General features: G+C 41.1%; 2 protein-coding genes across 2 annotated transcripts; both read left to right on the top strand.

Moving 5' to 3' along the window:
• The first annotated feature begins 1,245 nt into the window (after nt 1-1,245).
• Nucleotides 1,246-5,786, top strand: LOC116395705 (regulator of G-protein signaling 21-like). Its single transcript, XM_031869781.1, has 5 exons — nt 1,246-1,501; nt 1,865-1,924; nt 2,240-2,304; nt 2,440-2,606; nt 2,778-5,786. The coding sequence occupies exons 1-5, from the start codon at nt 1,422-1,424 to the stop codon at nt 2,964-2,966; spliced, it is 561 nt and encodes a 186-aa protein (XP_031725641.1). The 5' UTR covers nt 1,246-1,421; the 3' UTR covers nt 2,967-5,786.
• A 7,678-nt stretch (nt 5,787-13,464) lies between these two features.
• Nucleotides 13,465-15,728, top strand: rgs2 (regulator of G protein signaling 2). The gene is made up of 5 exons (XM_031869773.1): nt 13,465-13,559; nt 13,677-13,766; nt 14,281-14,342; nt 14,562-14,728; nt 14,883-15,728. The coding sequence occupies exons 1-5, from the start codon at nt 13,465-13,467 to the stop codon at nt 15,075-15,077; spliced, it is 609 nt and encodes a 202-aa protein (XP_031725633.1). The 3' UTR covers nt 15,078-15,728.
• The last annotated feature ends 214 nt before the right edge of the window (nt 15,729-15,942 follow it).

The following is a 15,942-nucleotide window of genomic DNA, read 5'->3' as shown; positions in this document are numbered from 1 at the left end:
ATCTACGGTAAATATATTCCCACAACGCTTTCTTCAGTTTCAATCATCTGCAGCAGCCTCTACTTTCAACGCCAGACAAAATATGTCAAAAGAGCTGCACTGATTTCAAGGATATGTACAAGGTCAAGGGTCAGTGCTACAAGCGCTAATTTCAGCTAATGCTAGTCAATCGCCAAGAAACTGTCCAGTCCACTACAAGTTCTCAGACCACAACTAAATTTTTGGCCAAGGCTGGTTATTTCTCTTCACTCCTGTCTGTTGAAGAACTAACAGACTCGGATGTAAAAGGCTGTGGTCTGTCAAATGTGTTTGAGTCAGTGTTGACATTGGAATTGGGATCCATGTTCATTATTGTAGTAGTTGACTGTGTTGGCCATCCCTTTCCTTATGTCACATTTTCCCACAATTTCTTCAATTTGAGGTGATTTAGCCTTACCGAATAAGTCTAAATGTCAATGTGAGGGTTGGCAACATGTCCTCCCTTTTGAGGGTTTTCAAAAGCCTTTCAATACTTGTGAGGATATTTATTTCTCATAAATATGACAATATTTATATACTATACATATATTCAAATATAAATACACACAGATGTGCATGTTTTGCCCTCCATATATGGATTTCTGTCTACAGTTTTGACCATGTAGGAAGGTTTTGACAGTAACTTTGTGGCTGAAACAAGAGTGTAGCCATGATGTGACGTTCTGACAATGTCTTGGGACTTCCTGCCGTCAACTCCATCTGTTGCAATCAATATGCAATTTCCTCTTTCGCGCATACGACTCTACCCTCGTGTTGCATGAATTTACGTCACGTTTTTGAATTTCCGTTCGAGGGTTCAGTAAATGTTAAAGTTGGTGTTTTGTCAAAACAGACATGAACTCCATGTTGGAGACAGAAAAGCAATCCTTCCATTTGTTTTCAATCAGCTTCCCTTTTCAGTTCCGTTTCAGAGGGCTACCAAAACACACCGTTTGCGAAGGTCACAATTTGCCTATCACAGTACAATGTTACTGTCATTTGCATCTGTTCTGCCGGACTAAAAATAATGTGAACACAGCATGCTCTGTCTGTTTGGCTAATCCAGTCAGAAGGAGGGAAGGATGTGCAGGAAAGGAAAGCAGAGAGACATAATAGGCAGTAAGACAAGAGGGGGGAGGCAAACATGCAGTACAGTGTGAGTATGTGTCGTTTCTAACAGTGAGGTAGGAGGAGAGGAGGAGGAAGAGGAAGAGGAGGAGGAGGAAAAAGGGGTGCTTCCTCTTCAGCTTGGGCTAAGCTGCTGATGTATCCTAGAAGCCCCGGTCCGTAGCAACAGGAAACCTTGGTATAAAAACCCGCGTCGCAGGGGGAACCCTCCTAAGTGTCTCTCAGCCGCAGCATGACCAGGACCGAGAGCCTGAGAGTGTGGACTTAACAAGACAATGCCCAGCCTAATCGTCGAACCACCCAACACACAACACTTCATCATGGACAGAGATGACAGGAAGAGAAACAAGAACCTGTGAGTGAAACGTTCATCTTAACGCCGAGCTGGGGGTTTCCAGTGAATATGCTGACTTTGGGGCTCAATGAGAAATAGTTTCTGTCTCTATTTACTTTCAAATGTATTTGCAAAGTGATTCTTGTTTTATTTGGTTCTCACGCCAAACCTTTCAGACACAAGAGCACATTTAGGAATATTATGGGTGCTTTATGGTATCTCCTGAAAATAGCTTAAGTAAATAATCTCATCTAACTTTACTCCACCACATGCTCCATTCTGATTACTAACATGGCCAACATGCTTTGACGGATCCACTGGAAACTAATTTAACAGCAGTAAATCTAACAAGGATGTATTGACGCATTTCTTATCTCTACACAGCGGAAAGAACTTTATGTGCCGACTCCAGTGCATGTTCTCACACTCATCAAGCTCTGAGAGGTAAGGGGACTTATGGAGTGTTTTGCATACATTTCAGTTTTAAAATAGCCAGCCCGCTCCCATCATTTCCATCTATGGCATCATGAAAGGATTCAAATGAACTAGAGACTCCATGTTTGCTTTGGCACAGCACGCACAGCACGCCAACATATCCCATGGTTTGACATTGCTGTACGAATTTGATAATGACATCTGCTATGCTTTCTTGATTAGACTGCTTCTTCTGTGTCCTTGCAGCACCCTCGCAGTTCACCCAGGCTTTATTTTACCCAAATTTGATTTTGTTTGAGGAATCTAACTTGCATTCTCTCCCAGCAGGCTAAGTTTAGAAGATACCCAACAATGGTCACAGTCACTGGAAAGGCTTCTCGAGTCTAAATGTAGGTTGCTTTTCCTCTGAGTTTGAGAATACCGCTAGAACAGTAAATTATGTTAATTAGAATGAGAGTTCAAGTTTTTTTTTTCTGGGTGTTATCTGTGCCTCACGCTGGCTGCGCTTTCTGTGCTTTCCTCAGATGGGTTGGCCACTTTTCGCAACTTTCTGAAATCTGAATACAGCGATGAGAATATTGAGTTCTGGCTCACTTGTGAGGACTACAAGAAGATCAAGTCTTCATTCAGAATGTCCTCAAGAGCCAAGAAGATTTATGAGCAGTTTATCAAAGCAGAATCTCCTAAAGAGGTAAATCCAACTTGGAAATATCCACACATTCATGCACAGACCCCCTTACATGCACTTCCGTAATAAATACTGTTGTATCAGATTATATGAGAAAAGTGCCTGCTCACATGTTGAGCTTAAAATGTCTTGCTCTTGGCTTAAATCCCCTCGTTCCTATCTGCCTCATTCCAGATCAACATTGACTACCACACCCGAGAGCAGATCAAAAGGAATGTCAAGACTCCCACCATGCACTGCTTTGACGACGCTCAGAAGATAGTTTATGGGCTGATGGAAAGAGACTCGTACCCGCGGTTCCTCCGCTCAGACATTTATAGAACTCTCCTGGAAAACCTTGCAGCAGACGCCACGAAGGGATGAAAGCGCAGTCAGGGGGAGAGAGAGAGAGAGAGAGAGAGAGAGAGAGAGAGAGAGAGGACATAAAACCCATAACTGGAATGTTTGAGCTCCTTCAGAAGGAAGGACCGACAAAAAAAAAGGAAGGAGTGTCTGCCGCACGCCACACGGACACCTACAGAGGCCTCGCACCTCGCGGTCGTCACTCGATCCAGCCGCAAACTGTGCCTCAGTCCTGTCACGGGAGGATCGAAACACTGAGCACGTCACACCTGAGGACTGTGTAACAAGGAGAAGAAGAACAAACATGACCAGCCTTAATGACAATATGTGGTGTCTGGTGTGTTTGCACTGGATGATTAGTCTGTGTACGCAGGCGAATTGACCACTTTTGACAATGAATGAATCAGCGAGGGGACTGATGCCCGCTTTGACTGGTGCTGCGTCAGCAAACCATGCTGCGGACCTCCTTTGACCTTTTTTGCAGAGGTGCTTCCTGTGCAGAGTAAGATGGAGGATGAAAAATGCAACGGTCACGCTCGATTAGTTGTGTTTTTGTGTGGTGTGTGTGTCTGAGAGGGTGAAAGTGAGTATTTAGTTGTAGCTTTTAACTGCCACTGATATAGAGTAAGATGTCGTGAAAAGAGTTGGCCAATTCTCTAATGAGAGCACTAGGGAAGACAACAAATCCATAGCAGATAGAGGACTCAATAGTGATGTCTTTTAGAAGGCCACTTAATTCTGCAAGAGGCATTCTGGGACACTTCAAAGGGAGATTTTTCTTCTTTTATAAAATCTTTTTTAGATTTTACCGATTTCTTTAGATTCAAAGCTGCCTGTTGGGGATATTTGTGTCAATATTAAATATATTTCTAATTTTCAAATAAAAAAGTAGCTGGTGTTTTAAAAAAGAATCCAGAATATATATATTTATTTTATGATGACAAACCATAATCATGCACATTTTCTCGTTTGGAATCTGAACCAAATTCTGCACTACAGCAAGAATACGTTCCCTTTTTACAGCCGGTCGCGATGTAATTCCTCAACACACAACTACTGGCCGTTATCTTATTCCAAACCAACTTCTTACATCACTGCAAGTGTCAAGAGTTGTGATTTTATTTAATAAACTATTTGAGTGGAATTATTATAGAGACAGAATGTTTCACCTTGCATGATAGGATGTTAAAACCCTGAGAATATGCCATATTCTTGCTTTCCAAAGCATGTTGTTTGAATGTATTCTTAAGGGTGGAATGTTAAGTTAACTTAAAAGTTTAAAAAGTGTATTATTTATTGTTAATTATCACCAGTTGAGTACAAAGTGTTTTGCAGTGTTGAAGTGATTGTTAAAATGTTAGTCATTTGAACGACATTAAATTATTTAAATTGCCATTCTTGGAATAAAGTGAAACTTTTTTAGTTTCACACACTCACACACACACACACACACACACACACACACACACACACACACACACACACACTAGAGTCCCTGCATGATCTATTATTTGTCACATTACAGCTTTTTGCAAATTTTGTCAAATGGGCTGTTTAAAGAAGATAGCACCACACTTCTAGTGAAATAGATCTTAAAACATCGCATTACAAAATATATGGCATGTTTGCATAATGATTGTCTGTTATATGTTTAAAGCAATACTCCACTGCATAAGCATGGAAACATGCAGGCTGTGCCAAGTTCTGGTGGGCCGAAGACCTATTTTCATTGTTGTGGAGAAACAACTACAGTGCAGTTGTTGACAAGGCTTAACACTCCATCCTACGGAGTGATTAGGTATATATACAGTTCTTTATAAATAGCGCTCCTGGTCTCTCATATTCAAATATTTTCAGCATTTTACTTTAGGAGAAGGTGCATTCAAACTGAGAAAGTGAGTGCAGATATACAGTATATGATGATAGTCACAGAATATTGAAAGGAAAACCCAGCATAAGCGTGCTTTGAATTTTTTTATGCAAAATTACATCAAATCGCCATGATCCCTGTGATATCCGATATGCTTGCAGTTTCCTGTTATCCTTTGTGTTATCACAGAAAAGCATCTGTTGGCTCGGAAATTAGTGATAAATGATATGTGCTGTTTTAGAAACAGGAAGGCCTGGACTTCCAGTTTATTTATGAGTCATTGTGAACAATGAGATTTTCTCTGAACTGTTCAATGAAACAAATTAAAAGAGTTTTTGGCCTATTTTTAGTGGGTTTTCCTGTTTTTTAAAAATACGGTATATACGTGCTCATTTTGGTGGAAAAGGGTATAAAGGTAAGATATAGGCTCTTCCATGTCTTCTGACCGCAACCCACAATATCTGTTAAGACTTTTCTGACAAAATTTGAAGTGTACCATATTCCTTTTAACACATTACTTGCCACCACCATGTAATGCACTGTAAAGATGTCTTTGCCATTCCACATACGTATTTTTGTGAGATCAGGTTGTGACCATCCCATGTCAGCCAATGGACTGCTGAGGTAAAATACCAGAGCAATGGATTGGTGAGCTAACATGTAATAACAAAAAATCAAAAAAATTGTAGGTAGGAGTGCACCGTGGGTAGATCAGGGCATTCCCAATAAAAACACAACTTGCTTGTGTAGACATTTTGTAAACTTGCACTAGCAGTCGATAACTTTTTGCAAAGAACCCATTAATTATTACTGATTGGAAATGTTTGTCAGACTCAACAGCAGGTAAGAAAGCAGGTACACTCATTACCATGACAGCAACAATTGTTTTTCTCAACGTGTCTGTCTATGCAAACACATACTGTCAGCAGTCAACACTGCTGCAGGTAATTTACTGTAGAGCATTTGCAATCTGTGATTAATTACAAAGCGTGTCAACTTAATTATGTGCTTGTTTTATGAGTATACTGTTGGCCAGGCTCTGTCGGCAAAGTCGGATGAAATAGAGACAACAAACACACCCCAGGTTGTCACATAGTAATGCTCACGACTTGTCACATACTGACACATGGTCATTACCCTAAGCGTCACTTTCTAATGCACCGGGTAGCCCAGCACGTCAAACTGTGCTGCTCCGCATACGGTCGCATTAAACACGTGGTTAACATTGTGAATTCAAACAAAAACATTTACTTCATTTAGGCAACAAAATCACTTAGTTAGGTCTCGGATAGACTTCATGGTGGGGCTCAAAATAAGTAAAACAAACTTAACATAAGTGCTGAAAACCCGAACTTCAAAATATCTCAACGACCCTTTGGGACACAAGCACCCATCTCAAACACTGGTCTCCTGGTTGAAAGTGTTTGTTTGACCCATCCACCTACCCTCTCTTCCACCTTGTGTGGTTTTTTACATTGTAATTACTTGAAAGCTCGGTGCGTCTCATATAGATGCTAAAGTGTGCCTTGAGAATGGGCTAAGACAACGCCTTACATATGAGTGTAAACACTGTGTCAATGCTTAAATCTTGCAAAAAAAAACCTTGTTGTTATGAGGTGTACCCTTATAATTGCTGGGTATACATTTGTGAGTCTACATTACTGGTGGGGCGTAGCCTGCATCTTCATAACAGATCAACCAGTCCTCATGTGTTGGCCGCTGTCGATTATTTACCGCCAGCTTCTGTTAAAAGGGAGGCTCCTCTGTGGTTTGTGTGTGTACTGTACTCTCTGTGCCGACTTACCCCGGCAGTACGCGCGCACACACACACACACACACACACACACACACACACACGTACACACCTTTATAGGGTTGGAATTCATTGTTGTGCAATCTTGGCCCCATCATGCATTTCAAGCCAAAACTAGAACAGGCAGATGGCTGCAGTTCTCCATAAAAACATGTGTGCCACAAGTTCAATGAAACTTTCAAAAGTAAGTGACACTACAAAGTGATTTAATGCTAGTTGCTTACATTTGATAAGCTGCACATTAATACATTTAAAAAATGCATCACCATTGACAGGGCTAGAGCATGTGTTTATTGCCTTTTACAGTGATTTTGAACTGTTCACCGTCTGTCTCCCTTTGAGCACCACCTCAGCCTTGCTTGTTTTGATCCATGTGAGTTACACAAGTTTCTTCCATCAAATTAAAGCCATTCAGCATGGAAGCTGCTAAACCTGTGAAACCTTACATCATGTATTTTCAAACACGCCATTACACAAGACATTTGATGGGTAATTTCATTATTTAGTTTGCACATAGTTCCCTATCAGTTTTCATGATGCCCCGGAAAGCGCCTAAGCTTGGCTGGCAAATGCACATTTTTGGCCATACTGTCGGCCGTTTGAGAGAGTACAGAAAAATTAAACCTATCGATCAATCATGTTTCCACTTATTTTTCAAAATGTACCCTAATCCAATTTACAGTAAATGTAGCAGCTGATGGTTTTGTGTTAGAAGCTTTGCTAATTTATATGTCAACTGGCTGGAGCCACCAGGAGGAAAGCCAAAGACGAGGCCACAAAGCGACTTGGTAGCGCTGAGAGTGCCTTCAGCTAGATGAGCAACCGTCATCAGCACATGATGAATGCTTTGTGGAAAGAAATACCGGCTACTTTATGGCCTTACTAAGATGTGCTTAATTATGACCCACATAATGACTGACAGCCTGCAGTACTTGTCCATCATTTCTGATATTGGCAAAAACAGATCCATTTAAAATGTCCACATGTAGCCAGAAAAAATGTATAGACTCGACCCTTAAATATCTTGTTTGGGTCTTGTGGTGTCTTCTTTGCCTCCTGGCCCTGCTGTCTCTCTGATATGTTGCCTTCACGGCTAAATCGTCAAGACCAGTTGTTTCCAAAGACTGGGTCGGGACCCACTGGTCGGTCGCAGGAGATTTTATTTGGGTCGCCAAAAAAATTTGCAGAATTTTGTCCATAGTCTTTTATTTAACGTTTATATCTGCAGTACACCTTGAGCCACTTATGACATTGGATCTAATATGAAAGGCTTGCGTACATCCTGTTTAACGGATGAAAATAAGTGTTGTTGAGATGTCAATTCCGATAGATCGGGCCATTCACCTGCTCATGTTTTCGCTTCGGCCACCGTAGCTCTCCTACACGCTTGGCGCACGGAAGAAGTTTCAGTTGGTTGCACTCTGCATCCTCACCGCTAGCATGCCCGCCAAATCCTACACACTGCGGCTTTATGAGACAGAGGTGTGTTTGGTTTGAATCTTCTTGTGTAACTCTCAGCAAGAAAGCAGGTTAATGGATTTCCCAAAATGTCAAGCTATCTCCTTAGCCACATTACAATGAATGATACAAATATGACTGGCTGCACAGTTATAGATGCTGCACGGAACAGTAAGTCCATTGTCCCTTCAGCTGACTTGTACGTCTGTGTGTGGGGTTTTTTACATTTCTGGACTGACTACTAGCTTGTGTTGTATTAACTGAGGGAATGTTTCTGTGTTTATTGGTATCGCATTTTATTGGTCTCACTTTTACTGGATTTGGCCGGCCCCAGAGCAATGTAATATCCTCTTGTATTTAGTTTCCTGTACGGGTGTGATCTGTCCTATGTTGTTGACTGACTCATTATCACCCTTTGGATCAATCACATTTCAGTTATACCACTGTCAGTAGCATTATCTATTCTTTATGTTTTTTTATCATTCTAAGAAGATAAATGACATTTATTCATTTCTTTATTCATTCTAAGGATGTCGTTTTTTACTGTATGTACTGTGACCCACGTCACTTGCCTGCTGTAACACCAAAACACCCAAAACATAATATCAGTCACTATGGAGAACTGTTGCCATCTCGGAACGAAGCCTTGCCAGACGAAAGCGGTCCACGGCTCTTGTCTTAACCTGCCCAACATTGTAAGATGCGGGAAAGCAAGGTCACCGTCACATCACAACACCACCTTTCACCACTTCAGGTAGTGAAAGGAGGCCAGGAGTAAACAGGTCGTCATGGTATCAAAGTTCACGTTACCGACACAAAGGCTGACTCCCACAGAATTGGTCAGTCGGTGACAAACTCCACCGGGCGAAGAGGACGCAGTCGCTCTATTGATCTTTCAGTACAATCTACGCTTCCTTTAGTGTGGCTGAAGGACGTTGTAAGGTACACACAATACAATTACACTATAATAGTAGAAATTAATTTTGTTCACATTTTATACTGAGAGGAAATATCAGTCGGATAACTTAACAAACAACTTCAGAATGACATCAAATGACATCGGCCTTGTTTCATTTTTTGTGTGTGTGGTCTTCCTGGAGATGTCTCCCTCTATAATTAGTTTGAATTTGTTTCATTTGAATGCCTTTTTCTTCTTATAGCAAACATGTTTGCTTAATCAATTTATTACACAGAAATCCTAAACAATATCAGGCTATTTCAAGACAATTCCGTAAAAAAATCCCCTCAGTCAAATCCTAACGAATAACAAGATGTATCAGAGAAACCCACCCAGCATCCAGTGCAGAGATCAGCACTTTTATCTCATGTTTGGCTGAACTTTAATCATGAGTTACAGACATGGCCGCCAAAGTGGAAAGTCAATTTCAGTTACCATCCATTGCTTGTCTTTAATGTGTTCTCTCCCCCTAATTGTTTTTGGCTGAGTGCATATGCAGCAGCCATGGTGGTTCATATTGTTATCTTCTATAGTCTGTAATATACACACACACAGTAGCTGTGGTCGATTACCACTCTGCCTGCCTTGCAGACTTGTCTTCAATGCTGGTGGCCTCTCTTGACATCCATGATATGTGTGCACCTTTTACTTTAGGCACTTGTTTGTGGTGCTAATAGCCCAAAGAGTTAAGAGGAGTTAACAGTGCAGCCGGGCTTTCTGATCCACAACTCCGAAACTCTGCAAGCCGGTGCTGGGAATCACCTTCTGCGTAAGGCCCTCTGGACAGACCTCGTGCTTCAGTGGAAACTTGGCTCTGCTCTTCATCCACTTGTAAACAGACGGCTGCTTACACACAGTCTGCACATCATAATAAACACACGGGGTGAACACCATGTTTTCACCCAGCAGAGCTCCGTACTGGTGAGAGAGAGAGAGGGAGAGAGAGAGAGAGACCAGTGATAATCACAACACAACACAGCAGGTGACGCACATGCATTATGGCACAGATAATCTAGAACAAATTGTGATTATGCTTTATATTGTCCTGTTCCTTAATGGAAATGCCCTTTTAGTGATTCTGGGATATGATGGCGATGTCAAACTACATTGTTACTGGAATAAGGACTTCACAGTGCTTAAAAGGTACGTTTCTCAAGCAGAGACTGACGGGAAATTACTTTGAAAACAGTCAGATGATATACAGATTGCTCAGCTAACCAGAGCATGCATTCATCATGTGTTGAAATGTCTTTATTTTTGCAAAAACGGACGTGCAGGTCTCAGCTTAACCACAATTACACATTTGATTCATTTGACACCCTGCTACATGTGTAAAAAACACAGGTCTGTACATGACATCTAGCATGTTTAAGTTACTAAACTCATCACCTGTGCTTTAATCAATGTGAACCGGTGAATGACCTATGTGTAACATCCTGTTAGTTTCATCGTGTCTCTGTGTCTATCTCTGTCTCTGTGTGTGTGTGTGTGTTTCCCCTGATTCCCCTGCACTCATCCTACTCACCTGCCCGCTCCACCCAGCTGCCTCCAATCTTCTCATCACCCCACACATATATACTCCCCTCGTTTCCTCGCTTCGGTTGTCAGATCGTCTTTGTTCTTCCCTTTGTGCTCCTGGTGTCTCCCGTGTTGATTCAATGATTTATGACTTTGCCTTTTTGTTGGTTTTTGGCTCGCTCCCAGTTGGAGTCGCTTTAAGTTTTTGTTTATTATTTTTTTGGTGACCAGTAAAAGACCTTATTTCCAACTTCACCTCGTCTCCAGTGTCGGTCTCTGCTCGTGAGTCTTAGCTCAGCCCTGAACCGTGACACTATGAGAGAATATTCTTCAGACAGTTATTTAGTTTGCCCCTCAAGACCTGGCAAACATTTTCAGCCAAAAGATTGGTTTTAGTTAAGTGATATTAGTGTCCGAGTAACACAGCATTCATTATAGAGATTATATTAGAAATACATCAAATGTAAAGTGACGGAAGTTGTTTTTTTGGTTTCTCGCCTGCAAATGGAGTTCTGCAGCGATTCCATTTCCAGCAGCATTTGTAGGCTGCTTTTAGCAACAACAACAAAAAAGAGCTTAGATAAACCAAGCGAACATTACTTCTAAAGGAATGAGCAGACATGGTCAGTGACTGGAATGAATGTCTTAACTATAAAGATTACAACTTGTAGTGCTGCTTATAAAGTTTTATTGAAGGGAGGAAGTTACATGTTACAGCTCTCGTAACTGTCAGCTATGTTAACCCTGAGCTAGCCTATCCGTCTGAGTCCTGGATGTTAACCTTACCAACAATAATTATATAAATTCTGTAAATGAACAATGGTATTTGTAGATTTCTAAATAACTGTGTACTCTGTAGTCGGGTCCTACATTTCCCCCTTTTTCAAACTCTGTCTGACCCTAAGTCAAGTCATGGAGTGTATCTTCTGGTCTTTGTCCTTGACCTGGATCAGTGAACACCTTAGCGTCCGTTTTCTCTTCATTGGACTTGTTGGTACGCAACAGTCTTCCTGAGTCCCAAAAGGTTCCATCGTGAAGCTGGAAGGTGTATCTGCCGTGTCAGGTGACGATCATATAAGGGTCAGACAAACTGGTCTTCAACATGTATCCTCTCAGCGGTTTTCCTTTTTGGAGCAGGGCAGGAGCCCCATACTTTGATAAACCTCTCTACATTAGGTAGTGGATGGCGTCCTCTGGTGCACGATGGTAGTTGTCGTTTTATAACTAACTATGCGGCATGTAGCTGGTGAAGAAAGTCAAACAGCTAGCAGCTCAAGACACCCAACAACCAACACGTGAGTGAATATTGGACTTAGATTTGTCGCTTGGACGAAAAAGCAAACTCAAATGTTGTATGTATGTGTATTTTTTCAGCTTGTTATTGAAGTTCTCAAGTGGCCGAAACATAACTGCTTTAACAATACAGCCGAAAGACTTGTACATGTCAAGGTTCAAACCGAGTTAGAACTGGTTGACGGTTACATTTCTCAGATGTCTGGGTTACGTAAAACTACCTTTCGACAGCCGGTCAGCGACTGGAAGATTTCCGGCAGAGCGCTGAACTTGCCCTTGCGTCAGCTGATGAGTATCAGCTGTTTCATCCTTTACAATCTGAGTCACATTCATACAGGTGTACCTTGATATCCTGACACTTCTAACTGTGTCTGCTGATACCCCCGTGCCAACACCACTCCCTCTAACCTCCTCCTATGGTGTTGGAGCTTGTGGTAATGTTGACTTTAATAATATCTCATGTTCACGCATGTGTTTGTTGATGGGGGATCAGTTCTCCTAGCAGCGATCTTTGAGCCCCCTCAAACAGCAAAGCTTTTTTCCACCAAATCTGTCTGCTAAAACTCTTTGCTATGAATGGTCAATTCCTTGACTGACGCATTGCTGACTGACTGATCAACATGTCATGGTTTCAGGTGTTAGCTTACACTCTGAAATACAGTTATTGAGGTGCTGTTGAAAATGGTTAACCTACATATTTATTAACTTTTCAACCAATCCAACCCCGTCTTACCCAAGAATGTAAACATCTTTTGTCCTAAAGATCACAAGTGGACTTAAATACCAATAAAAAACAATGGTCCGAACGTTTTTTATAAACTGAATTTATAATGAGGCTTGTAAAACAATGCATTCAACAGTGCCCACTTTTTTTTTTCCAAACACTCATAGAGGCAAGAGGGTATTGCATCATCATCTTTATGCCAACCTGACACAGTATTTCAACATGACATCCACATCCGCTGTGACTAATTTATTGAATATGAACACTGTAGGTAGTGTTGCCAAGTAACAATGAATCAACTGTACATACGCGATGGCGACATGTGACGGACAACAGCTCCTGGAAACAGAAAAGGCACGTTTAAGGCTGAACGGTGGGGGTGTGTAGTGGGTGCTGTGTTTTTGTAGTTCTCTCATTTAAGAGTATACTTTGTTTTCAAATTGTAAAATAGGTGGAAAGTAAAAAGAATTAAGGCATTGAATGCTTAGAGAATAGGGATACATATCACAGCTGCTGCAATTTTGCAAAATGCTCTTCAAATGTAAAAGAAGAAAGAAAAACACACTGGAAATAGAGTTGCATTAACCGCTGCCATAACTGTATTTTAGGAACAAGGGCATCGCGTCTGCAATGTACGTCACATCTTGACCTTTCACTTAAAAATGGAAGCCCGCAGGACACTTAGGGAGGGAATGCTATTGCAGTAAAAGCCTGCCAATGCCTCAGGGCATGAGAGTCATACTGGGGCAAGTCACTGTATACACAGCAAGAGCCAATCGTGTTGAGGCCCGCCCCTCGCCTGTCACGATCCGGATCGTGGCTGGAGAGAGAGAAACTATAAAGTTGCCTGAGAAGTCTAGAGGGAGAAGGAGAGAAGATTGAATCATGAGAGAGAATCTTGCTTGTGTGTCATCCCAAAGCATGGCGTTCACTGACTGTATGACACCCACTGACCTGTCCACAGAGAGGAAGGGGATAAAGTAAGTTGCTGTTTAATAACAATGATGTGGGTTATGATGACCTCGTGAAAAATTATGTTGCTGAGAATTACGGTACACTTGCCTAAAATACTGATGAGTGATTTCCCTTTTTTCCAGGAGGAAAAACTGGAGGAACAGAATAGGATTTTTCTTGAAGACAAACACTTCCCAGTCGATAATGCATCTAATGAAAAACGGATCTTACAGGTGAGAAACTTATATTTTGAGGATTATGTCACAATTCTGCATGACATCTGGTTTGTGCTTCATGTTTATTATGTTATAAATATATAATTCAATTGTACATTACTTTTTAAATTAAGTTTTGTATGTAATCTAATTTACCTTATTTTATTTGACTATATTTTGTCCTTGCACAGCCTACCCATTATCCACACTCTATTGAATGTATTTATTTAGTGTATTTTTTGCAATGTGCATGTTTTATGTATTGTTTTAGGACTAAATAAAACCAAACCAGATGACTATGTTTTTATGTCTAAAATCAATTATTTGATTCTAAATGAAACGCCAATTGCAGCATGGACACACTGTATAGTCAATCAAAAGTAACTTTACAGATAAATATATGATTAATGTAGTTAATTTAATGGAACAATTACCTTTTTCAGGAGTGTTTGCAAAAGTGTATTGTTATCATCAATTTAAAGTTTTTCTCCTCTGCAATTTTCTTAATACGTTCTGTATCCTCTCCCCTCAGGCCGACTGCTGATGACGTGCACCAATGGGCGCAGTCACTTGACAAACTACTCAGTCATAAATGTAAGCATCATTCACCGCACTATTGGCACACGAGTACATAAAAGGCTCTCAAAGGTCACACGGTAACTGTGGGCTAAATGAAAGCACTTTATTGGCCTCAATCAAATAAAAGCTGTAATGGCTTTTCACTTACTTTACATTGATGAGCAAACAACGTCCCTCGGCTTATGTTACCCGCCTTTTCTTTAACACTTCTTCTTCTCTTTCCCCCTCCCACAGACGGGAAAACTGTGTTTTGTATCTTTCTGAAGTCTGAGTTCTGCGAAGAGAACATTGAGTTTTGGACAGCCTGTGAGGATTTCAGGAACACCACGTCGCACAAAGAGCTGGCGTCCAAGGCCAACAGTATTTACGAGGAGTTCATTAAAAGTGAAGCTCCCAAAGAGGTAACAGCTGCCATTTATAGCATTTCCTGTTCATCAAAAATAAATACAATTTTCCAAATCAGAATTCATGTGCTTCAAGTTTTATAAATACACAACATATTCTTTATTACAAATGGAAGTCAGAGGCTGATAATGGCTGTTTCTTTGGTCACAGATAAACCTGGATTTCCACACAAAAAATGCCATCGTCCAGACCCTCCATGAGCCCACTGTGACCAGCTTCCTGCCAGCTCAGGGGAAAGCCTACAGCCTGATGGAGAACAACTCCTACCCCAGATTTATCTACTCCGACCTCTACAAAGAACTGTGTGCTGCTGCCAGGGGAGAGGGCAAGCACATTAAGTCCTAGTCAAACTAGACACCCACTGCTGGAGTCATTTGTTTACCGCTGCGACAGCATGAATAGGCCGCTGATGATGTTCAATCCGGGCACCGCCTTGGGATAATACACCCAAATGCAAATCCTCGGCAGAAACAATAACGTCAAGTGCGGATAATGCAAAAGTGAAGCCATGTTGTAGTCCGTCGTGCTGAGAGCTGATCATCAGGATGTGACATGCTGCTCCAGGCAGCGCACTGAGCATTTCTACCTGATGGGATTATTGTTGCATTTTCCTCACTGGGCCATTACCTGCACTTTCTTTGTACCACGCTATTAGCATTTTGGGCAATGATGCGTACAATAAAATTCTGTTGAAGTGCAACTGCATTCAAAGCTGAGATGACTGTCAAAACACTTTACACTTCACTGTCTCACCGACGATGCTGTTAGAATGTATTTCTGCGCTCAAATCCACTTGAAGACTTTGCACAGCTGTCATATCCACTGAACTGCCTTTGTGATCCTGGATTTGCTTGGATCTGTTTACACAAAAAGTGCAATTCTAACTTGTATAATACTATTCACAGTTTCCACCAAAGATAGTATTTGGCCTGAGATTACTGTGACAATGTTATGTGTTGAATGTGAAGTTGGCAGGCAGCTGGACTGCTCAAGAAATAAAATATTTTTTCTTCAATTCTGAAATGCCTTTGTTGCGTTTATTTCTGAAATCAATGCAAAAATGTCAAACTTCTTCAAGCATGAAAGTTAATTTGTTGATATTTGGGAACAGTGTAACAATTAAAGTGTAAATAATTAAAGTTATTTGAGCTCAGGGACCTTAAAATATTTTTAAAGTTTTACCCACATCTCATGTTCTAGTTTACTCCTA

Source organism: Anarrhichthys ocellatus, unplaced genomic scaffold (genome assembly GCF_004355925.1).
Source record: "Anarrhichthys ocellatus isolate YVR2014 unplaced genomic scaffold, GSC_Weel_1.0 scaffold48, whole genome shotgun sequence".
Classification (NCBI taxonomy): domain Eukaryota; kingdom Metazoa; phylum Chordata; class Actinopteri; order Perciformes; family Anarhichadidae; genus Anarrhichthys; species Anarrhichthys ocellatus.
This window is presented reverse-complemented; position numbering and strand designations above follow the sequence as displayed.

Excerpts from the sequence above, each read along its gene's own strand:
- rgs2 (XM_031869773.1), top strand. The coding sequence starts at position 13,465 with ATGAGAGAGAATCTTGCTTGTGTGTCATCCCAAAGCATGGCGTTCACT. Across the intron at positions 14,343-14,561 it reads CAAACTACTCAGTCATAAAT|ACGGGAAAACTGTGTTTTGT; the intron begins GTAAGCATCATT and ends CCCCTCCCACAG. Across the intron at positions 14,729-14,882 it reads AAAGTGAAGCTCCCAAAGAG|ATAAACCTGGATTTCCACAC; the intron begins GTAACAGCTGCC and ends CTTTGGTCACAG.
- LOC116395705 (XM_031869781.1), top strand. The coding sequence starts at position 1,422 with ATGCCCAGCCTAATCGTCGAACCACCCAACACACAACACTTCATCATG. Across the intron at positions 2,305-2,439 it reads AAGGCTTCTCGAGTCTAAAT|ATGGGTTGGCCACTTTTCGC; the intron begins GTAGGTTGCTTT and ends TGCTTTCCTCAG. Across the intron at positions 2,607-2,777 it reads AAGCAGAATCTCCTAAAGAG|ATCAACATTGACTACCACAC; the intron begins GTAAATCCAACT and ends GCCTCATTCCAG.